Source organism: Pristis pectinata, chromosome 30 (assembly GCF_009764475.1).
Source record: "Pristis pectinata isolate sPriPec2 chromosome 30, sPriPec2.1.pri, whole genome shotgun sequence".
In the NCBI taxonomy this organism is placed as follows: Eukaryota; Metazoa; Chordata; class Chondrichthyes; order Rhinopristiformes; family Pristidae; genus Pristis; species Pristis pectinata.
This window is the reverse complement of record NC_067434.1, coordinates 26,377,129-26,401,164: the sequence shown is the minus strand read 5'-3', so window position 1 is coordinate 26,401,164 and position 24,036 is coordinate 26,377,129. Positions and strand designations below refer to the sequence as shown.

The window sequence follows — 24,036 nt, the reverse complement described above, 5'->3', positions numbered from 1 at the left end:
ATGTAAAGGTTCAGAAGGATATGAGTTAAATGCAGGCAAGTAGGATGAGCTTGGATGGGCATCTTGGTTGGCATGGACCAGTTGGGCCAAAGGGCCTGTTTCCATTCTGTATGACTCTATGACCATCTCCCAGAAGGAAGCAACAAATGCTTGGTGGGGAATTAGTCGGTGATACTAACCCACCTCGAATTAGGAACAGCACTGAACCCCTCTGTTGGGGCACTACCAGCTCTCCTTGCTTCAGGTGAGCGGTAAGCCATGGACCATTTGCTACACATATGACCCAACACAGCAAAGGTGAATACATCAATGAATACTCTGTGTGACTGAACTATTGGTCTGTTGAGGAATTCATAAAGCTGGGCTCTTTCTGAAGAAAATTGCCCAAACAATTTCATTGTCACCATCGCTGAATTAGTTTATATTCCAAGGTCCATGTGATAAATGTGCTGTTGTAAGATATTTTGCCCCATACAAAGAATGTCCAGATACCCAAAGTTCCAAAAAGCCACTGGTGCCTTTGCAACAACACCTTAATGTGAGTTGCATCTTCCAGGAAGGATGATACAGATTTTGTTCTGTAATTTAGAATAATGGTCAAAACCTTTGCTTCAGGTTCTGGCAGGAGTTGTACAATATACCAACATTTCTAAACAAATGACCAAACTCAGTACAAGTGGTATTTAGTCAAAAATGGAAAATTGGTTGAGCATCCATATTTTAAATCTAAAGGCATGTACAACCTCCAAAGTAACTCTTGGATTCTGCACTTTAACAGCTCATTTTCTTTTAAGAAGAGCTCAATTTTAAAAGAAACATTTCAGAAACTTGGGTCCATTTCTACCTTCATGTACTTGAGGCAAACAGATGAAGAAAAACAATAGACTTCCTCAAACAAACTGTAATACCTTATTGCAATAAAATACAAATTTATTTGCTAAAAAGAAAATAAATAACCCATTTCACACTCACACATAATTGTTCAGGCCAGCTGAAAAAGTGCATACAATTTATGGACATATCCGTAGAATTAGGCACAATTGATTTCAAATCAGATACCAAAAATAGAGTAAACATGTCACGATTCACCAAATGGTGATAGAGTCTGATTAATCTTGCAGAACAAAATCAGGAGTGTTCGGCGTCAATTAAAATGGTAGTAGAGTTAAAAATGACAATTTATGCAACAGGAACTTTCCACAAATATGGCCAATAATATTGTTCAAACCACCCCCCCCCCCACCCCACCCCGATAGTATTCTCATTTGAATATCTAACTTACAAAAAGTATCTGAAGCAATTCAAATTAAAACTGTTTATTTATACAAAGCTCCTCGTACCCACCATCACCTTTTAAAAGGGATAAGGATCTGAGAAAACTCAGATTTCCACGTACCTCATTAACTAGCCAAAGAAAACACTACTTCAATTCAGAAATAACATTTCTTTGCTGTAAACCACATTTAAATTAATAACCAAGTTCATGTGCAACTTCAATTAATGGCTTTTGCATTGAAGATTTACTCTTCACCTGAAATTTTTGTTGAATGTCACATTTTTGTAGTTTGTGTGCTTAATTGTGAATTCCAACCTAGAAATCAGAACCATGACAGACAGCAATTTTTATTCTAACCATTCATCTTTCAAAAAATGTTGGCAAAAGCAGAGAAAATATTTGTTCCTTATAGAGGAACAGACAGAAGAGCTGATAGCTAACATAGGAATAAAAGATATTTGTGACTTAACCGAGCAAACATTTTCTAGTTAATGCATTTGTCAGGATTGATCTGCACAATGTTGCCAGGTGAAGAACTCCAACTTCTGGCCAAGTCCTCTCTGTATTTACTCCTTACTTCACTTGTAGTCTTGGACTTTTAATCCAAATCCAGTAATCAAATATATGCAAATCAAACCAAGGTGAGCAGAACAATTCATGCACATCCTTATAATAATTGTCCAATTACTATTTTTAAATGTAATGGGACAACTTTAATGTGAGGTATAACATAGATGAAGGTTCTGAAAGCTCTGTAGGGCAATGCAAATCATGGACCATTTAATACTAATTCATGGGTAAAAGAGTTCCAAAGCAAGGCTATACTTTGAAATGGACAGGTTCTAATTGTGATGTAGAGCATTGATTTTTTTTGTATTTATCCTCAGGATATGGGTGACACTGACAATAAAAGCATTTATTGATCATAGTTTCCCAGTCTTGCCAAGCCACCTTCGTGAAGAGTTAACCAGAGTCAGTTTAGTCCATTTATCTCAAACCAGGACAGATTTCCTTTGCCGAGGAACATCAGTGAGTCTATTCTTATGATAACCAGCAGTTTCATGGTCCCTAAGTCTAGCTTTTATTTAAATTTAGATTTTACTTGAACTCACGTCTTGGATCATTAGTCCTAGCATCTGGTTACCCTCCAGCAACATGCTACAGTTATTGCCAATTTCATTGAACCATTACATAGTATTGGATAGAAAAATGGGTGTGGGGCCCACTAAGTCCAATCAGCCTTTTCCTTAAACTGTTCTCTCATCTGAAACCAGCCTCAGTCAATAGGATGTGTGAGACTGCCTCTCAGTTGGATCAATTCCAATTCAATGATGCAATTAAATACAACATTACTCAAGAAAAATCCAGGGAAAAATCTGGAGAATGTGCTTCATCATTCATATACAAGCTTAAAACTTTCTGTAAGATTAAATCAAGAAACACAAATGTAATATTTTATTCAATTTTTGTCATTTTCTCCCCCCCTCCACCGCCAAAGTAATTTGTCTTAGCAGAAGGGTCACTTCACAAACTGCATCCTGTCACTGTTTGCAGCAGAATCATTTTAATTTATATAATTAAAAAACAGGAAAGATGGCCTTAGTAAGTACCAAAGCTACAGTACAATGAAAGCAGCATCCATGGAGATATTGTTTTGTTATTTCAAACTAGCCAACATTTTTTTTGTATAGAGTGTTTTTGTCATCCCACTGATTACTGTATAAGCCAATATGACAAGAAACCAAAGATATTTTTATCTTCTTCCAGACAGAACAGTAGGAAGATGGCTCCACAGCTGTGCCTCTGTAGTGCAGTGATGTTGCTACACACTTCCTCTTCATCTGTGCTGATTTGGTGGCTTTAAGGCAACTTTTGGCTTGAAACCAACCTAGCAAGATCAAGATCACACTAGTGTTTAGTCACAATGACACTTCATGATTAGATTTTGATAGTAAAGTGGTCAGCTTTAGGTTATACACTGACATCAGCAACATTTTCCTCTTCCTGTCTGTGGCATGGTAGTGCAGTTTGTGCTGTTGTCTCACAGCTCCAGGTACTGAGATTTGATCAGAAGCTTGGTGCAAAGTGTTCTACTTGTGATCACATGGGGTTTCCTCCACAGCCCAAAGATATGCAAGTAGCTTATTTGGCAACTGTAAATGACCTCTTAAGTATAGATAAATGGCAAAAGAATAAAAAGTCAGATTCAATGGGCATGTGAGGGAATAACTTGCAGGACTACAGTGAAATACGGGGGGAAATAGAACTGATAGGTTTGATTTGCTGGAAGCCATCATGTGCTTGATGGACCAAATGGGTTTTCCTGTGTCATAACACATATACACAATGATACACATTTCTTTCTTTCCCAATTCTCTAATCACAGATGACACAAACTGCTACCTTTGGGCAAATTCAATTTTTCCAAATTTCTGTCTGGCCCTGTACATCTTCCTCCATTCTCCCAGAGCCAAGAGTCATTATTACTTGCTGCTGACCATCTTAATTTGTGATCCTTCTCTCTCTCATTCCCACACTAATTCATCTTCCACCCACTCATTGGTCTGAGCTCCCCAGTGTGGCAAGGCATCAGTCTGGAATATCCACCTCACAAATAATGAAGCTTTCCTCTTGAACAGATGTGACCAGTTGGTGGATGACCTACTCATGCTGGCTACTTGATAATTAAACATCCCTGTCACCTTGTTTAATATTACAGGTAATCAAGTTAATTCATTAACATTTAACTCAAGGAAAAAAATAACAAATCTGATTTTATTTACCACTTTCTGAATTTGCACAGATGTTAGAGCATGAATGGAGTGATCCAACTCTGATTGCAAAAATAATCCTTGCTGATTTGATCAGCACAATCTACTTAAATGTCCATAACACATTTCTTTAGGCTTTAAAACGTTGACAACTAAAACCGGAAAAAAGTTTTCATTGTACAAGTTAGATCACAAATGAACATGTATTAGTTTGTTTTCTCTCACCGGCACATTACCTAGGAGAAAAGCAACCAAATGGTGCAATGTTTAGATCTGGGGCATGGAATTTAATTACAGGTGTTTTGACTATTTTAAATGGTAGTCCTCATCTCAAAATTACAAACAGTTATCACAGACTGAACATTGAATTGTCTAATATAAATGTTCCCACCTTGTAAAAAGCAGTTTTTAAAATCTGCACTAAACATATGACCTGAGGTGTCACTGCTTTAGGTTTCTTAGTTGGGACAAGCTAGGTGAAGAGACCTGGCCTGGGTTTGGAGACAGTTAGTGGTGGTACTGGTGGTTTTACTGGGAAGCTTACCGGTGTAGGTTTGGAGGATGCGACTGGAAAGCCTGGTTTGGCTGGAGGTAGTGGAGGCCGAGCCATGGGCTTTACCACCTGAAAAACAGCAGCTTACTTTTTAACCACACTGTAGAAAGCACAATCACTTCCTTCTGCTTTCTGCTGAATAGATTACTTTGTACAAATTAAAACCAATCTAATTGAACAATATTTCAGTAGAAACTATACATTTCACTGGAAGTGAATTATACCTTCTGTAACTTGGATAACAATTTTAATGACTGGAAATTATGGAATAAAACAAACAAATGCATTGAGATACTTGTACACATCTGCACAAATAGGTTTTGTGTGTGTGTGTGTTTAAAAGTCATGTATAAATGCCAGCATGGTTCAGACATACACAGACAGTGTACATCTGAACACTCTTCATTTCCCTTTGCAAGATATCTGGGAACAGCTGGAAAAAACCGACAGGAAGCGAGAACCAACTTCCCCACAATTATCAATTTAAGAAACTAAATGGTCACCACTAAATGCAAATCACTTGGTGAGCTTCAGTGTGACAGTGTTTAAGAGGAATAAGAGAGTCAGAGTACAGAAGTGGGTCTTTGGCCCACCATTTGCATGCCAACATTTTTTGCTCAATCTGACTACAAGTCATGTTACTGCACTGCAAATGGGTCACAGGTACAGGTCACATTACTGCACTGTGCATGGGTCACAGGGGGTGAATGGTATAAATAGAGGAAAACTTACTGGTTTAGTTTTGAGTTCTGGCAGTGGTTTAGATGGGGGTGGAGGTGGCCGGACCTGGAGGGGAAGAAAATGTTTGTTTGCAAAATTGATTCTGCTGTAACTGCATTAAATTATCTTCCAATTTGCATTTATGGATCACCACCAATAAAATGGTTACACCTCAACTTTCATGCTTATTACTATAAAAAGATTGGTGCATCAAAAATAAGTTACAGAAGTCTCTGAACACCTGTCTGATATTTCACATATTGCTTGGAGTGATAGTCTCAAAAATGCATATGCACCAAGCCTTCTCAGTATTAGATGGAAGTAGATACATGATAGACCCAAAGAGAATTGAGGCAAATTTGAAAAGTTGGCCATTTTAAATAACTTTCACCTCAGTTTCATTCTGCTTATGATAAAAGTCCTGCACAGAGGTTGGTTAATGAAGTTAGGTACTTTAAAAGGAACTTGAACTGACCTGGGCAGGATTTAACTTGCTGTGGCAGAACAAGCCCAGGTCTACCTCACAATACAGGAACATCCCACTGACCCTTCAGCTCAGATATTTTTGCAAAGCATGCAATCTGGACAGTAGCTTCTGGATTTCCATGTTCACCACACACATGCTCCTATCTGAAGCTGCTGTGGCACTAGTGCAAAGCATTAGCAAGCACAGTTAGCAGTTACCAGCTATTTCTTGTACCAACACTTAAGTGTTTTAAAAAAAATGGTTGCCGTTTCCTGCCATAACTGTAAGATATAAATTACATTCTTTAAGTCACCTGTTCCTAAATAGCCACACCTGTTGACATCTCATATGCAAAAGACTGAATATTCCCAAATGAGTGTGATCCTCAACCTCCCCCCCCCCCCCAATCATTTACAAGCCAATGAGAAAGCACAATTAAGCAAACAGACTTGACTTTAAACACTCACCGATGCCTGTTTAGTTGGAACTGGTTTGGAAGGTGGGACTGGAGGAGGTGTACTCGGTTTTACCATTCGGTGCTAGGGCCAGAAAAATGATTTTAATTCCTGTTCAGATTCATCCAAAAGATTTATGATAATTGATCACAATAAAGCTTGCCAAATGTGCACAAAGATTGCAGCCAATCTTGTGAAACATCCCACATGGTTTCATGGATTTCAATAGAACCTTTGGGCAGCACCATTGTGCAGCTGACAGAGCTGCTGCCTCAGCTCCAGTGAGCCGGGTTCCAGCTCGACTGTAGAGTCAGAGTAGTACAGAATGGAAACAGGCCCTTCAGCCCAATTCATCCATGCCAACCAAGGTGCCCAGCTAAGCTAGTCTCATTTGCCCATATTTGGCCCATATCCCTCTAAACCTTTCCTATCCATGTACTTACCTAAATATCTTTTGTTATTGTATCCACCTCAACTGTTCTCTGGCAGCTTCTCATATATATCAAGTTGCTGCCCCTCAGGTCCCTTTTAAATCTTTCCTCTCACCTTAAACCTATGCCCTCTAGTTTTTCTTTCCTTTTCGCAGGGAAAAAGACTGTATATTCACCCTATCTATGCCCCTTATGTTATACACCTCTATAAGCTCACCCTTCATTCTCCTACGTTCCAAGGAATAAAGTCCTAGCCTACCCATCCTCTGCCTAGTAATTCAGGCCCTCGCGTCAGGGCAACAACCACTCTTTCCAGCTTAATGACGTCTTTCCTATAACAGGGTGACCAAAGCTGTACACAATACTCCAAGTGCAGCTTCACCAACATCTTGTACAACCAACATAATGTCCCAACTTCTCTACTCAGTGCCCTAACTGATTAAGGCCAGTGCGCCAAATGCCTTCTTCATTTTGGGTGCTGCCTGTTTGGAGTTTGCATGTTCTCCTTGTGACTGTGTGGGTTTCCTCTGGGTGATTTGATTTCCTCCCACGTCCCAATGAAGTGCAGATTGTAGGTTAATTGACTGCAGCAAATTGCCCCTGGTGTGTCGGTGAGTGGTAGAACTTGGGGTGAGGGGGTGCAGTTGATAGGAATCTGGGGTGAACACAAACTGGCATTAGTGTAGTACTGGTGTAAGTGGGTGCCTGACTCACTAGTGAAGGGCCATTTTCTGTGGTGTGGGTCTCTAGGATGCTATGAACATTGAAAGCACAGTTCAACATACTGTTGCTGCTATACAATGCGTTTTGTGTTACTGGTCAGGGATGAAGTTCCAGCCAGAGGTGCTTTCACATTTGGGTAGACCAAGGAGCTCATTCACAGGCAAGTGTGAATGAAGTCCTTTGGCCCTTGTGCTTCCTTTGATGTGATTAGACAGACACGAACAGGCAGGGAATGGAGGGATATAGACCACGTGCAGGCAGATGGGATTAGTTTAAATTGACATCATGGTCGGCACAGACATGGTGGCTGAAGGGCCTGTTCCTCTGCTCTGTCATTGATCTGAGAGGGGAACTCCAGTCACTTAGATAGAGGATCAGCATGATTTCAGGTCTCACAACTGCTTGAGTCATCTGCACTGAACCCATATTTAGGATCCATTATATACAATTAAAAATTTAGAAACTAGTCTAAATATTTACTTAAATTCATTAACAATAGTGAATATCCAACTGGCTACAAGACTATTCTCACTAAAGAGTCCAAATCATAGACTGCACTTTATAACCATCACCCAAAATATTACACTGCAGTTCTGAAATCCTCCCAAGGTTATCTCTAAGCAATACGATGACATTTCTAGGAAGTGGTTTGTGGCCTTTTTATTTTGCCTCAAGTGATTGTAGATTTAGTAAGATACTGCAGGATGATTGAAATCTGAAGTTCTGATGAAGTCACTGCTTCTTCACAGATACTGTTTGATTGGAATCTTTAAGTAATTTTAGCAGAATAACTTTAAATGCTGTAAAGCTGTAATTATTGTATTAATCATAAGTGAATATTTATTTGTAATACATTTAAAAGAATATCTACATGACATCATTTTACCTGCAAGGACTTTGCTGTAGTGTTTGGAGATAGGGTCTTGACTGGATCTGGTTTTGGAGGCTACATGAAAATAAAATAAAATGATTTGGCTGAAATTTATATACAAAATAAAATTCCTACCAGCAAGTTTTACTCATGAAAATTTTAGGTAGATTAATAATTTTATATATTTAGGATATTGTTTGCAAATTTTCTACCAACTATAGCCCTTCTGATAATTAACTGGCTTTGCCAAACAACCCTCAAGTCATGTCATGAAGATTTTGTACACCATTTCTCCCAAGGCTGCACAATAGCAGTTTAACACTCAGGTTTCTCATTACCAGTCATCCAAACTGATGGAAATAGTTTAAAATGGCTGTGCAATCACAGTACATCAACAGAACCAACTACATTTTTCTCAAGTCACTAACTCTTCTGTTACGATGTTGAGACACGAGTACAGGAGAAGGTTAACCAATTTGTTAATGTTTAAGAATGACACTGCATTTGTGATAGAATCAAAATGAGTGGAAACTCGTTGAATGGATTTATTCTACGCACAGACCTGCTAGCATAAACCGACAGGCTCCGTGGTATAGTGACGCTACATCAATACAAATATACTAAGTAACAGAATGGATATTGCCCGCTCTTTTAAAAGAGGAAGATTAGAACACAGCAACTACCTCACATTTTAAGGGTGTAATAAAGCAAGGAATGAGAAGAGGCCCTTTGGCACATCTTATCTGCTCCTTACACGTTATTTTAAAGTGCCATGAAGGATCATGCTAAGGAAGACAACAACTTTGAAAAGGAAGTGGTCAGGACTTGACAGGCTTGCACATTAGAAGTTATAGGAAAACTGGGGGAAGAGCAAGTTCATTGGCCACCAATCCCATCCTCTCTCCCACCCAATCTCCCTGTGTGAGTTTAATGAATCAACCCCACATCTCCATCAGAAACACCTAAATCCACCTAATGTTGCCTGGCTCTTACATCTCTCTTATCCCTTGAGTCAACTACGTCATTGCTTCCCATCTGCCAACTCTTCTATCTATATCCCGAACGGACCTTGAAACCTGTCCCAGTGATAAATGGATGTACCTTCACCAGGGCGGATACAGTGGTTCAAGATGGTTGCCCACCATCATTGCTCAAGGACAATAAACACTGACCTTACCAGCAATGCACACATTCCATTGTGGAAATAGACATGCAGCTGTATTGTGGAGGATATTGTAATGCAATAGAAAAGTAATGAAACAATAGAAGAAAGTTGCGTGTACAGCGGTGATGGGTTTACCAGAGGTGCTGGACGGCTGGGTATTACTGTAATCTGCAATCGCTGGTCTTCCTTCGAGGCAGCAAGCAACGAGTGTTTTAGATGTACACTCCTGTTGCTAGGGTACCTGACTTTAGAGTTGGTTCTGTCCTTTCCATCTACAAACATTGGATTTGACAAACCACACGAACTGGATTTTATTGGTCTGCAATGAAATTAGAATAAAATTATTCCTAACATTTAGAGTCAAATCAATCACCAGTTTTAACTGACCTCTGCTACTGTGTTTTGAGGCAGCACCAAAACTCCAGCTCTTGTTGTCAGATTACTGCTCTTGCAGTGTAAAGTCACTGCCGCAGCCATCCTGTGATGGTGTGGTCCAACGCTGGTGACCAGGCCTTGGGCAGCAGATCCCAGGTCCAGCTCCCAGACCATCCTGATGGCCTTTGTCAGTTTGTTCATTATTGAACATGTCTCTGATGGTCAAGCATTTTAAAACAGTTCAGAAAGGATTTGATTTAAAAATTAAAATGAATATAGATTTACTAAAATGCCTTTAAGTGATAGAAATTAATCTTGACATTTTAAATGAGGTGAAATAAATTTTAGGAATACTAACCTGCACCAAGCTTCGCATTTAAGGTTAGCTATCACATTCAAGTAAAATGGGGACAGCAGCTGTGGCTGGTGTGCACTGAGGGGCTGGATACAAACCACATCCAGTTGCTCAGCTCATGGCCTCCACTGCATTCCAACCTCCACATTTGCCTGCTTGCCTGTGCAGTGAAGCTGACCAACAGATCCTTGGGGAACCAGCATCCAGTGAACAGCAGAGTCCCATTATGTGTATGCCATTCAGATACTGCTGCATTATGTCATACCTATGATGTTATAGACAATTTCCCTCCTATGCCAACAGAAAGTGCAAATTCAATCTCTTTTCATCAGTCTAGCTAAAACACTGAGAAAAGACTTAGACCATATTGTTTTAAAAACTAACCACATCTGTCTAATTGAAAAGAGGTGACTTTGATCAATAAATAAAGTTAATAAACACTATTCTTGATTCTTATTTTAATATCTAAATTTAGACTGCATTTGCATGTGCGCTGTACCTCCTTTTGCACCTCATTTTAGAAAAATGGTAGGATGAAAAGCAGTGTTCTTGATGGTTATGTTTGGTTTCCTTGGAGACTGCTTATTAATTATCCGCAAAAAACATCTTTCTGGAGAGAGCTGTGGTCAACCAGGGTTACTGCCACAGGCAAACAGAAAACAGTAATAATGAGCAGCTCCAACGGGACACATCAGGGCAGGGGACAAGCAGGATTCAACTGTGCTCTGGGAAGTCTACGGCATCTTGTGGGACTTCTGCTTTCGTGAAATCAAAAGTGCATTTGCCTGCTGGTCAAACACATCTGAAGCTGCAGTTGGATGTTCTGTGTCAGATGACTTCACAACAGAATTCTAAGCTTTGTTGAAAGAAAGACTGAAAATTTCAGATGTGGTAGATAGTTAACTACCCACATGTGAGATACTGTACCCTGGAATTTTCAATAAAAATGAGTGCATGTGGCCATAGTGGTTTTGCGGTAGCTACGTGTGATTAGTCAGTTATTTTATTTTGGATAAATCTTCCAGTTCGCATGAATATTTTATTAGAATTTCCTAGAGATTAACCACAGTATTTGAAAAACCAAAAGTAATAAATGTGTCTTTAGTTCTCCTGGTAAAATGGAAGAGCAAAGATTAACTAATTTGCTTCAATATAAATCAGGATTACTACTCAATCCAAACATTTTATAGATCAAAATTCAAATATCACATTCATTTTAAACTTAATTCCTGAATCATTACAAATTATTCTAGTCGAATCTGGGATTTTCTACCCATTAGGATGGAGGCTCACTTATTGGGTTCATTCAAAACTAAGATTGATAGATTTCTGGAAATTAAGGGAATCTGAGGATCTGGGGATAGTGCTGGAAAATGTTGGAGGTAGCAGATCAGCCATGATCTTGTTGAATGTTGGAAGATGCCCAAGGGATAAGCAACCTACTCTACTTCTGTTTATGCTCTTCAGTCAGATTTTGATGAATTGGATTAAGTACTTGTAACACCAGAAAATGCTATTGGCTACATTTCCTCAAATCACCTGGTTCATCAATTTAACTGCATTCAGCTTATTCTCGTCTTATATACAGAGCTGCCCATAATGATAAAATCTGTTTCATGTGAGCAATATTTGTAAAATATAAACTGTGTTGAGTAAAAGTGTTCAATAACAGTGATTTAGGGAAATAAATTAGTACTCACAACTTTTTTGTGTATTTTTCCATTAAGCAACCTTTGTAATATAGAAGTCCCATGCTTATTAGGATAAGCAAAATGATGAAAGGCAGAAGCACGGCGAGAATGATGTTTATGGCATTCTCTCTTACTGAAAGGGAAATTCCAAATTCACTCAAGCTTTCAACATCAGACTCTGTGCTACAAGTTATACACAGAAAAAGGCACAGCAAGGGCTTTAACACAATTTTCTCAAAACTCCAAACAATAACAAAACTCACTGGCTTTCTAGAAAACCAATCTACACAACTGGATGGTGCAACACTAATTTACTTGTTGTTTCTCAAGGAATGGACTTCTAATTGGGAAGGGTGGAAACATCCACATAGACCGAGCAAGTTGGGAAGGGACAACGCAAACTAAATTGGTTGGACAAGGAGCATTTTGGACAGGCACATGAATATGCAGGGAATGGAGGGAAATGGATCACATGCAGGCGGAAGGGATTAGATTAGTTTGGCATCATGCTCAGCACAGACCTCGTGGGCCGAAGGGCCTGTTCCTGTGGTGCTGTATGTTTCCCTTGGTCACCTGCCAGCTTAAGGGGTGAACAGCTGGTTCTGCCCTCATCTTTCCCCCCCCCCACCAGCCCCAATTCATATTCAAGAGTCATACAACACTGGAGTCATTCACCAGGGGACAATGTCCATCAGGCAGTTCAAAGTAGCACTGAGATCAGAGTTGTACAGAAATCCACACTGGATACTGTTGGGGTCAATGTTAAAATCAATTCCAACATAAACATTTTAACCTAAATTTAATTAACATTGAACAATTTATGTTTTGCAAAATATACTTTCCCTTAAAACATGGGGAAAATGTGGCCAAGATACTGTATTAGAATTAAATTCATCATTGAGACAAGACCGAAGGACATTGAGAAATGCCAGTCACCTTCCTAGTTACAGCACCCAGGTCTTGGGGAATGGACAAAAATGGACATTTTCAGAAATATGATTTTTCCTCTAAAATCCATGTTTGTATTTCAGGTTGGCTATTATCCAAAAACAACTAGTTGGCTAAGCAGGTAAAATAAATCTAACATTCTCCTGATTGATGCATACATTTTAATAATCATAGGCTCCACTTTGCAGTGGAAGTGACTGTAATGCCATAAAAAGTTAATGGCAGGACATAAATTTCAGTGATAAGCAGAGACTGGAGGCTGGGTCTGTCCTCCCTGGAGTGAAGGGGGTTAAGGTTTGTGGTAGATAATATGAAGAGTAGAGATAGAGTAGGAGTCTTTTATCCTTAAAACCGGGTGCATAAAACCAAAGGACGTAGGTTTAGAGTAAGGGATGAGAGACAGAGGCTCGGGGGGACCTTATTCACCTAGAGAGTGGTGGAGGCAGGGTCACTAACAGCACTTAAATGTCTAGACAAACAAATCGCCAAGGCGTTGAAGCAAACGGGCCAAATCCTGGAAGATGGGATTACTACAGATGGGTGCCCACTGGTCAGCAGGGAACGGATGGGCCAAATGGCCTGTTTCCATGCTCCATGACCCCTTAATCCATTGATGAGTGTGGGAAGCTGTTATCTGTAAGAGGCAGGTAGGAAGGGCTCAAACACAAAGCCACCACACAGGTTTGTGGCGAGCTGGACTCTTACCTGCTGAACCAGCCGTCCGTGTAGCACAAAATGGCTTTACCCAGCCTGGATCACAGTGACATTCTCCCTTGTGATTGCAAACCTTAAAAAAACAATCCAGATTGGTAAATCTAAGATCAACTCAACATGAAATAAATGCATAAAAATCATCTGTGACGCACCAGTGTTACACAATCATGCAGCTGCTTCAATACAAATGTTACTCTCAGTAATATAGTTCTCACCCAGTCAAAGCACGCTGCACAAAGGGCTTCAGTCCCTTCAACAGAATCTAAATCAACTTTACACATGCAGTCATCCAATGCAGAAGGCAACCATCAGCCCATTACACATGCTGGACCGGATGAAAGGACCGACAAAATTAGTCCCCCTCCCCGGCAGAACAGAAATGTTTTCCAGATGGAGAATTGTCTAAAAGATTGATGAAAGCAAATTATGTAATAACTTTCAAATACCACAGATCACAATGTACTGTGTGAAAGTATCTCCTCAGTTCTGCAGCTATTTGTCACTTATCCAGCAGTGGGATGAATTGCTACCCAAACCCTTCATAATTTTGAAGGGATCAGTAACTTTCCTTGCAGGAGTGAACCCCAATAAGTATCTTTCACTGCAGGTAGAAGATGATCCATACCCCATGGTTGTTGCATTTGCTGGAACAGTTCCTTGACCCATAAAGGAGGAGACTCTGGCATCGACCATTGTAGCAGACCTGTTGAAAAAATATTTTGCACGTAATGCAAGATCTGACTTGTGTCCAAAACCCAAAAACCAAATGCAGCAGCCAATTTGCAGAGCATAATGCCCTTTTCTTTGTACTGCCTCAATATAATTGTGTATGGCATGATCTGTCTGGATGGCACACAAAACAGAAGCTCTTCACTGTAATGGTACATTTGACAATAATAAACAGATACCAAAACCAAGCCGCCTGGCCTGCCCATGGAGGTCACCGACAGCACAGTGCAGTGCAACAGCCTTCTGTTGCTCACCATGAGTTGCGTTGTGTTGGATCTGGCTCACTGCCCACACCCCCCCCCCCCACAGTTCCCATGACTGTACTTTTGCAGCCTACAATTCCAATCACACTGCAGTGCTTGTTGCGCAACCCTGTGAAGCAGGGATGTCTGTGAACCAAGACTAGGCCTTGTTGGGGTAGCCAAGGTTTCATTTCCATTCCTCCCTCAACACCATCCTGATGGCCTGTTGACAGCCTGCTCAAAGGCCTTCCAATTACTTTTAATAATTGGATCCTTAAAACCAATTCAAAAGGACTAAACAATTTCATAAAGTTAAAAATTAACTTACTCAAACCCTTTGCGCTAGAAATTAATCAGAAACACTAAAATAAAAACAAAGTACGTTTACGGTCACGGTTGGCAGTCGCCGAGGGGACAGATGTGAAGCACGTTTGGCTCCTCAGCTCTGGACGTTTACGTTTTGCCCTGCGTTCATTCTAGCTGTGGAGCAGGGTCTGAACTATGATCTCCAGCTCATTCCTTCCCTCCATGTCACAATGCACAGATGTCAGGAGTAAGGTTGGAGGTGTGCCAACTGTTACAATGCAGGGTCATTCCCTGCAAACAGATGTGCCAGCTGTTGACACTGCTCTACTTCATCACAGAAGTTCTGAGAGACATTGCTCACAATAATTACTGTTATGGTTCCTCACCATCTCATTGCCACATTTTGTTCCTGGGAGTACGAGTCCAGGGTCAGACGTTTCTTCACTTTGTTCACTCAGTGTTGCAATCTTACAGAATATGTTGTGAAATAGTTGCAGTTCATACTTTGCTTGTGTAACTGGAAACTTGTTCCCTCCGACACAATGCATCTTCCCGCATTTGATATCTCTGCAAAACAAAACATCTACCTTGAACAGGATGATAATTTGCAGTGCCAGTTCAAAGTCTCCAACTAATCAATCCCCAGAACTCAGGGTATTTCTTGTTAACAGTTTAAAGTAATTTCTTGGAATGGATGTCATGTACTAGTGTGGGCATATCTTTACAAATTGTGTACATCATGTGGTATGACTGATACATTCTAAGACCTGCCACTGCTGTTAGTTTACTATTGAATGCCTTGAATAAAGTTATATCGTTACAGCTATATCCTTGTTGTCAGTGAACTAGAACACAAGAACACAGGGATGATGAGTGATGGGTTTATGTTGCTACTAAGGGAGTAGAGGACAGTGAAATAGTGAGAGATGACAGAGTAGGGACCTCTAGGTAAACAGTAGTGCAGGTAGACAGTGGGCATGGAGAAGTAAGAGACATCTCAGCCAGTTGCTGTGCAAAGAATGAGTAGAGAAGTTCCTAAGAGCAAACAATATTAGGTTGTCTTGGGGGAGGACACAGACCAGAGCACCATGGCCTTAGGCAAGAGGAGAAAGGCTGTCTGGATGCTGGTGGTCAGTACGAGACATCGGCAAGTCTACTGGCACCACACCTCATGGACGAGGTCTTACATGGACTCCACACAAACCTGGAAGGGATTTTATACCCAGTGCCTCTAGAGATTTGAGAGCACATGTAACCAGAGCAAACAGTGGCAGATGTACAGACTGACCAAAGGTAAAGGCTAAAAGGTTTAATTTTCAGACCTTCTAAAATTGGGCTGGCAACTGAGAGAATTGGATGTGTGAAGAAGCTTGCAGAATAGCCTCAGGAAGATGGCATTCAAAAAAGCAAAAGCATTTTGCTTAGGGTATGGTTCGGTGGTGCAGCAGATGTAACAATGAAGAGAGGTCCTAATGTTGTCCTGCCTGTACACAGAGCACCCCTACACTGGAGCCAGCAGCTCTCCAGTTCCGCAGAACCACGGCACTCAGATGTACCCAGTGTGCCAGCTAAGTATTGCACAGTCCTCACAACACAGGCAAATGTGAGCAAGCAGTGACAACTGGTCATCAATGATCTGTTCAGTTTGGGTTCCCTCAATACCTCTAACACCCCCAGCAGAAAACAGACAAAATGTGGTACTGAGCATCAGGAGGGTATCAGGATACATGATCAGATGCTTGGTTAGTGAGGTGGGTTTTATGGGACTAGCGCTTCCAGATGGGAATTCTCAGCAGCTGATGTGTTTTAATACAGTTGGCTAATGCTTAATAATGGTTAATGCAACTGGTGAGTTTTAACACAGTTGGGTCAAACTTACCTTGCCTGGCAGGGTTCATGGCCGTACTTAGTTGTTCTGCAATGAAGGTATTTGTTTCCTCTCACGTTCTGCTGGAAGCACTGATCGGGGGCCACTGTCGCATCTGTAACATCAGAAAATAATTCTCATTCAGCAAAGTCAGCTGTTTGATTACTGCAGTCCAGCAGAGAGAAACAGATTAAATCTGCTGGAGATTCTACACAGCTGAATAATGACTTGGTGCGAGTACTGTAAATGGGCAGAGGCAACATTACAGGAAGATAGGGAATGGGAGCAGGAGGTGCCACACAGCCCCTCAATCCTGCTCTGCTGTTCGCTAAGATGATGGCTGATCCAATCTCACCCCAATACCATGTTCTTGTCCTTTTCCCACAGCCCTCGACTCCCTTGTAGATTAAATGTCGGCTAATCTCCCCCTCCACAGCTCAAGGAAGAATGAAGAAATTCCTTCTCATCTGTCTGAATGCGCACAGTGATTCTGCAACTACAGTTCTGGGGACCCACCTCAGGGAAGGTCCTTCCAGTATCCACTGTCAATGGTCCTCAGAATTTTATCTGTCACTGCAAGATGATTCTTCTAAACTCCAGTGTTATAGACCCAACCTGTTCGACCTCTCTTCACATATCAACCCCTTCATTCCAGCAGTCAACTGTCTCTCCAATGCCTGTAGATGGAGACAAACTATACAAAATAGTCCAGGTGTGGTCTCACCAGTGCTCTGTAAACATATCAAAACTTCCCAACTTTTACACTCCATACTCCTTGCAATAAAAGCCAACATGTCATTAGTCTCCCTGAAGTATGTGTAGCTGCTGTGGTGGTTACAGGGTTAAAACCCCCATCACAACTTAAAAATCAAGAGGGTGTCCAGCCTTAACAGCCATTTGGAATATGGCACATCAAGGGTGGTTAATGGCCTGTGATACCCTCTGGGGACATTAAGTACAAGGAGGTTGATGAGACTGAAGGCAGGAGCGAAACTCCAGGACTGATCACAGGATTCTTGATCAGGAAGCCTTTGGTGGCAGTTACAACTCTGGAAGAAATACAGTAGTTGGCTAGAACCAACCCATGAGATAGGGACAACGCCCCACTGGAACATTCAGTCATACAGCATGGAAATGAGCCCTCCGACTCACCCAGTCTGTGCCAACCAAGAAGCCAGTCCCATTTGGCCCATGTCCCTCTAAATCTTTCCTATCCACATACCTGTCCAAGTGCTTTTTAAATGTTGTTAATGTACCTGCCTCAACCACTTCCTCTGGCAGCTCGTTCCATATACTCACCACCCTCTGGGTGAAAAAGTTGCCCCCAAGGTTCCTACTAAACCTCTCCCCTCTTTCCTTAAACCTATGTTCTTAATTCTCCAACCCTGGGAAAAATACTGCGTACATTCACCCTGTCTATACCCCTTATGATTTTATACACCTTTACAAGGTTATCATCACTAAACTGCAGCGATAAATCAGCACATAGGGACAGTGACCAGCTGACCGTAGAGAGAAAGGAAACAGGTCCTCTCCAAACCACCTCCAATAACAGAGGGGCTCAACAGAAGAGCAGCCTATTACTACAATAACCAGAGGCCTGGGAAATGACAGTAATCCCCAAGTGAAAAAGTCTGGTCAGGAGATCTTTGTGGGGAATTAACTCCTTGTATGAACTGCTGGGAGCAGAAAATTCTGCTCTCCTCTGTACTTCAGGGTTCAGTATCAATAACTAACGCTGCACAATTGGTCAGTGATATTGTGGCAACCAATGGTTCTCCTACACAGATCCCAAGGGGTCCTGACAGAGTAGATGTTGAGATGTTCCACCAGTGGGGAAGACAACTACAGAATAAGGGTCTGGTCATTTAAAACTGAGGTACACAGAAATGTCTCCTCTTGGGGGGTGGGAGGGGAGTTGGTGGTGTGAATCTCTGCAATTCTGTCCCAGAGGGCAGTGGAGACCTGATCATTGGATACATTTAAGGTGGAGAGTGATAAATATTTGAAAAGATAGAGGAATTGAGGGTTATGGGGAACTGGCACAGAAGAAGAGTGGAGGCCAGCATAGATCAGCCATGGTCATACTGAATGGTGGAGCAGGATTGAGGGGCTGAGTGTACTGTGTTCTTGCAATGGGACAGATGGCCAAAATGGGCCAGACCTAGACTAAAAGTAGAACAGTGCCATTGGAGAGAACCAAAGGAAAGGAGGAAGGTGGATCCTGGAGACAGGATCACCTGTGCAGTGACTGGTCGCACTCCACACAAGCCAACTGCTCCGACTTGGCTGGTTTCAAATTTTCAACTGAACGAAAAGTATATTTTCACCAGTCATCAGCGGTGGGTCACTGATAACTGCAAATTCAGCTGAACTCTGCAAACTAACTTCTTGTGTTTCACGTCCCAGATCCATCTGCACCACATTATTCTGTAGTCTCACTACATGATTTGCTTTGTCATTCTTCCTTTCAAAGTGGGCAACCTCACATCATCCTCCATCAGCCAACTTCTCGCCCACTCATTTACCCTTTCCGCGTCCACATCCCTGTGCAGCTTCGGTGTCCTCACAATCCCATTAGCAAGTTTCACTACAGTACCTCCAGTCTCACTGTTTATTAATATAGACTATAAATGAGTGAGGCACAGGACTGCTCCCTGTGGCACTCACCGGGTACTGGATTGCCAATCCCAAGTACAATCCATTTATCCTGACTCAGACAATCTGCAGGAGGAACTCAGCAGCTCAAGCAGCAGCCATGGGGAGAAATGAATAGTTGACATTTCAGGTCAAAATCCTGCTTGACACACCAAGTTCCTCCAGCAGATTGTCGGTTCTCCAGATTGCAGCAGCTGCAGTCTCTGGTGTCTCCATTTATCCTGACTGCTTGACTACACTAACCAAACCACACTGTGCCAAACCATCACCTCTGCGCCCTTACCTTGTGCAGTAACCTCGTTTCTGAATTACATCTAATAGTATTTCCACTGTGGGAGTTTCCACGTTGGATTATCCAGCTGCATAACAGGTACGTATGTACATACATTGGATGGGTCCTCTGAAAGCATCAGCTCCCCCCCACATCACTGATCTGTTCTCAGTCTGGTCTCTCCTTATAGTCCAGAATTCCCACAATTTCCTCCACTGTTGCTTCACTGGATTCCCAGTGAAGTTCCAGAAGTAACTCGAGGATCCTCCTGTTCCTGCTGTTTTATTTTGCTCATGAAATCCAAGAACTAGGATCATTCTTGTGAATCTTTCTTACTGTAACTTTCAAACATTCAACATGAGGGAGTTCCAAATATCAAAAGTCCGTGGAGGTCCAGAGCCTGCAGGCAGGCAACTCATTGTTGAGACTTGTTTCCAGGCAATAAAAGGGAGCTTGGTCCTTCATTTATCTGAAGAGGGGGGTTGGTACAGTACATAAACCATGAATTTACTGTGTTTAGTGCAGTGGCAGGGGCATGTGGTAGGGTGCAGTCAGGTACAACACTGTAGTTGTTAAACTACTGTGCCATCAGCCAGGGTTGGGATCAGTGATACAGAGACACAAGTTCAAATCCCACCCCAGACAATGGGGAATTTAAATTCAAGTAATTAAGTAAATCTGGAATAAGAATCTAGTCTCAGTAATGACGACCACAGCTACCAGATTACTGTAAAGACTCAACCAATTTTTACAATAATTTAGTAGTTTATGCTCACTGACCCCTCATTTGGGAGACTGACTGTTGGTTTTACATCCTCAGTCGGGGTTTGGGGGGGGGGGGGGGGGGTGTGGGTAGAACAGTGACATCAGTTCTGCACCCACCCTGTCACATGCTGAGAGAATTTTGTACATTTCAATGAGGTCACCTCTCCAGTTTCTACAGGCCCAGTATGCCTAACTTCTCTTCAACTAGGGCAGGCACGGTAGCGTAGCAGTTAGTGTAACAGCAGCAGCGACCTGGGTTCAATTCCGGCCGCTGTCTGTAAGAAGTTTTATGTTCTCCCCGTGTCTGCATGGGTTTCCTTCGGGTGCTCTGGTTTCCTCCCACATTCCAAAGACGTACGGGTTAGGAAGTCGTGGGCATGCTATGTTGGCACCGGAAGCGTGGTGACACTTGTGGGCTGCCCCCAGAACACTAAAGATGCATTTCACTGTGTGTTTTGATGTACCCGTGACTAATAAAGATATCTTATCTCAACTGACAAACCCTCATCCCAGGAGCCAGGCCAGCTAGTGTGGTCAGGGCATGAAGTAATGCACACCCAGCACTGCAATCAACGTGTGCAGCAAACCACGCATCGTGTTCCTGCAACTTTCCAACTCCACCTCCAGCCGTCAGAAAGAAAACTTAAAACACAACCCATCTACTGAAATTTAAACCGACAATCAATACAAACAAAGTCAGAGTCCTACAGCACAGAAACAGACCCTTCAGCCCAACTGGTCCATGCTGACCAAGATGTCCATCTAAGCTCATCCACACTTGGCCAGTATCCCTCAAACTTTTCCTATCCATGTACTTATCCAATAAATGTCTTCTGAAAAGTTGTTATTCAACTACTTCCTCCGGCAGCTCGCTCCATATACGCGCCACCTCCTGCGTGAAAAAGTTGCCCCTCAGGTTCCTATTAAATCTCTCCCCTCTCACCTTAACCCTGTGCCCCCAACCCTGGTAAAAAGACAGTGCATTCACCTCATCTATTCCCCTCCTGACAGTGATAATTCAGTCTGTAGGTCGAGCTGGAATCCCTGGCAGCAACAGGCTGGTGATTTACGGATCAGTTACCTGGTCCCCATAGAATGGTGCACTGCTGTCGATGGGTGGGACACTGCCCATTGTAGCAGTAGCCTTCCCCGTTCCTGCAGGGAGAACCATTCATTTTGAAGGCATCTTCTGGGCACTGGCTGCTCTGCCCATCACAGTAGTCTGTCAGATCGCAGTCGTGATGTGCGACCCTACACGATTGCCCTGCTGGCTGGATCTGAATTTAAACAGGAAAACAGAGGCAATGTTGAGGTGGAGACATCATAGACTGGAGACATTACAAGGCTCAGAATCGGTGGAAATCTCCAATTAACAAATGATGCACTCCTGAGCATGGCCCAAGAAACACTGAAGAAAGCTGACTAGGATCTCTGCCACTCCCTCAACACAGCAGCACCCCAATTCCCAACGCCAGTGAAGAGTCTCCTACCCCCCCCCCCCCCCCACAAGTATAAGGCTCTTGGCTGCCTTCTCCGGAGTCCAATCCATCCAACTGGGCACTGGGTTTATGATGCGTCTCAAGACCCAGGGAACCAACTGACCAGATGGAAGTTGGGCGACTTAGGAAGGAGGACATGAAGGAGTTCAGGTACTCAGCGGTCCTGTGGTTGGGGAAGCAGGAAGCAGTTAAACAATTTATCCCTTCCCCAACTCCCAGTGCAGATTTTCTTCAAAAAGGTTTTGGCATAAACATTGTTTTCAGGTGAATAGAATATCAAGTGACAGGAAGTTCTCTTGAATTTGCCTGCTAGTTATACTCTAGATTTAGCACTGGGACCTGATTGGTTACGGGCTGTGATCCAACTGTTGCAACATCTGCAATTGGATTCATGGCCTGGCTGACGGGAGTGAATCCAGTTATCACCTTACTCTGGTTGTAATCCCAATAGACCGGAAAAATTGGTGTTGCTCAACACTTCAAGATCCTGGTTGGAAATATAAATCCAGAGTTGTGGAACAAACTAGGGAGCCGTTCTTCACCAGCAAGAAACCTCAAACAAGTGCAACATGGTCAGCTGAACAGAGAGAAACTCCGGGTCCACCATTCTCCAGAAACCAGTCATACAGCACAGAAACAGGCCCTTTAGCCCAACTGGTCCATGCCAACCAAGATGCCCCATCCAAGCTAGTCCCATTTGCCAGTGTTTGGCTGATAACCTTCTAAACCTTTCCTATCCATGTACCTATCCAACTGTCTTTTAAATGTTATTTTACCTGCCTCAACCACTTCCTCTGGCAGCTCATTCCATAAACAGACCACCCTCCGTTTAAAAAAAGTTGCCCCTCAAGTCTCTCTTAAAATCTTTCCCCTCTCACCTTAAACCTCTGCCCTCTAGTTCTTGGTTCCCCAACCCTGGAAAAAAAGACTGAGGTCATTCAAACCAGTGCTAAAGGTCAAGGAATTTCAAGCATGTTTAATTTCTGCAGTCTTTAGTGATGGCTTTTAAAACAGTGTGCAGGGAGAGAGCCTTGCCCACAATTGGTCAGGACCCTAGATCAAATCAATCACCATGGGGATTTTGCTAATTACAACTTGTCCACATTGGGAGACCCCTTAACGTTAATGTTTTAGGTGCAAGGACATTATAAAATATTGTAAAACTTACAAAGCTTTAGGAACTGACTATATCAATGACGACAAATGGTTCTGTATCGTTAATCAAAGCCCATGCTCAGTTTACTGGATAAATCTGCTTACCCAGAGATGATGAACTAAAGTGTAGGAGACAGAAGGGTGACCTTATGGAGGTATATAAAATCATCAGGGGCATAGATAGGGTGAATGTAGACAGCATTTTCCCCAGGGAAAGGCATTCAAAAACTAGAGGGCATGGGTTTAAGGTAAAAGGGAATAGGAACCCGAAGGGTAGCTTTTCTCCCCCAGAGGGTGGTCCGTATATGGAACAAACTGCCAGAGGAAGTGGTTGAGGTAGGTACTACTACTACAACAACAACAACAACAACATTTAAAAGACATTTGGACAGGTACATGGATAGGAAAGATTGAGGGATACGAGCCAAACACAGGAAAATGGGACTGGCTTGGATGAGCATCTTGGTCAGCATGGACCAGTTGGGCTGAAGGGCCTGTTTCTGTGTTGTATTACTCTTTGACTCTATGACAATGACTAGAATACTTACTTGTGGGGCAAGCCTCAATTTGTGCTCCATTAAGAGGCACCAGGTTCCAAGCTTTACACTTTTCTGAAAAATATTTCAGAACCAAGGACAAGACGAAAAACTTACATTGAGTGTAATTTGGGTCCAAGGCAGAAACTTGGTCAGTGAATTTTTTGAAATCAGTTGAGCAAGCACTAAAAGAACATCATCTTTTTCTATTGTACACAAGGTTTAACATTCACCCATGCAGGGTCCCTGGTTAGATCCTCAGAGACAAGAAACCTCAGTGCCTCACCCATATGTTGGGCCACACCCTGCCTCAGATTTCTGGGTCAATATTCTATCTGTGAACAGTGACAATGACAGATCCTTTGCATTGATACCTTGCAATTCTTGCAGCATCCTCCATCTGAACACTCCACTCCCTCATTGAGTTTGCAGGTTGTAGCATTACAACAAGGGTTGGTACATTCCTGTAAGAGCAACACCAGATCAGTATTACA

The 24,036-nt window shown here is 42.2% G+C and overlaps 1 protein-coding gene across 2 annotated transcripts in view; it reads right to left on the bottom strand.

Annotated features, from left to right (window-relative positions):
- Nucleotides 1–906: 906 nt before the first annotated feature.
- LOC127584690 (disintegrin and metalloproteinase domain-containing protein 8-like) overlaps nt 907–24,036 on the bottom strand; it is a 40,238-nt gene continuing 17,108 nt past the window's right edge. The window contains exons 13-25 of one of the 2 annotated variants that reach the window (XM_052041574.1): nt 23,917–24,006; nt 21,434–21,629; nt 16,671–16,773; nt 15,178–15,358; nt 14,140–14,217; nt 13,506–13,587; nt 11,862–11,985; nt 9,567–9,750; nt 8,282–8,341; nt 6,254–6,325; nt 5,333–5,386; nt 4,592–4,669; nt 907–3,164 (exon numbers count right to left, since the gene is read on the bottom strand). In XM_052041574.1, the coding sequence (XP_051897534.1) occupies nt 3,114–3,164; nt 4,592–4,669; nt 5,333–5,386; nt 6,254–6,325; nt 8,282–8,341; nt 9,567–9,750; nt 11,862–11,985; nt 13,506–13,587; nt 14,140–14,217; nt 15,178–15,358; nt 16,671–16,773; nt 21,434–21,629; nt 23,917–24,006 (1,353 nt within the window). In that variant the 3' untranslated portion in view covers nt 907–3,113. The remainder of the gene's footprint in view (nt 3,165–4,591; nt 4,670–5,332; nt 5,387–6,253; nt 6,326–8,281; nt 8,342–9,566; nt 9,751–11,861; nt 11,986–13,505; nt 13,588–14,139; nt 14,218–15,177; nt 15,359–16,670; nt 16,774–21,433; nt 21,630–23,916; nt 24,007–24,036) is intronic. The other variant, XM_052041575.1, reaches the window with a different exon arrangement.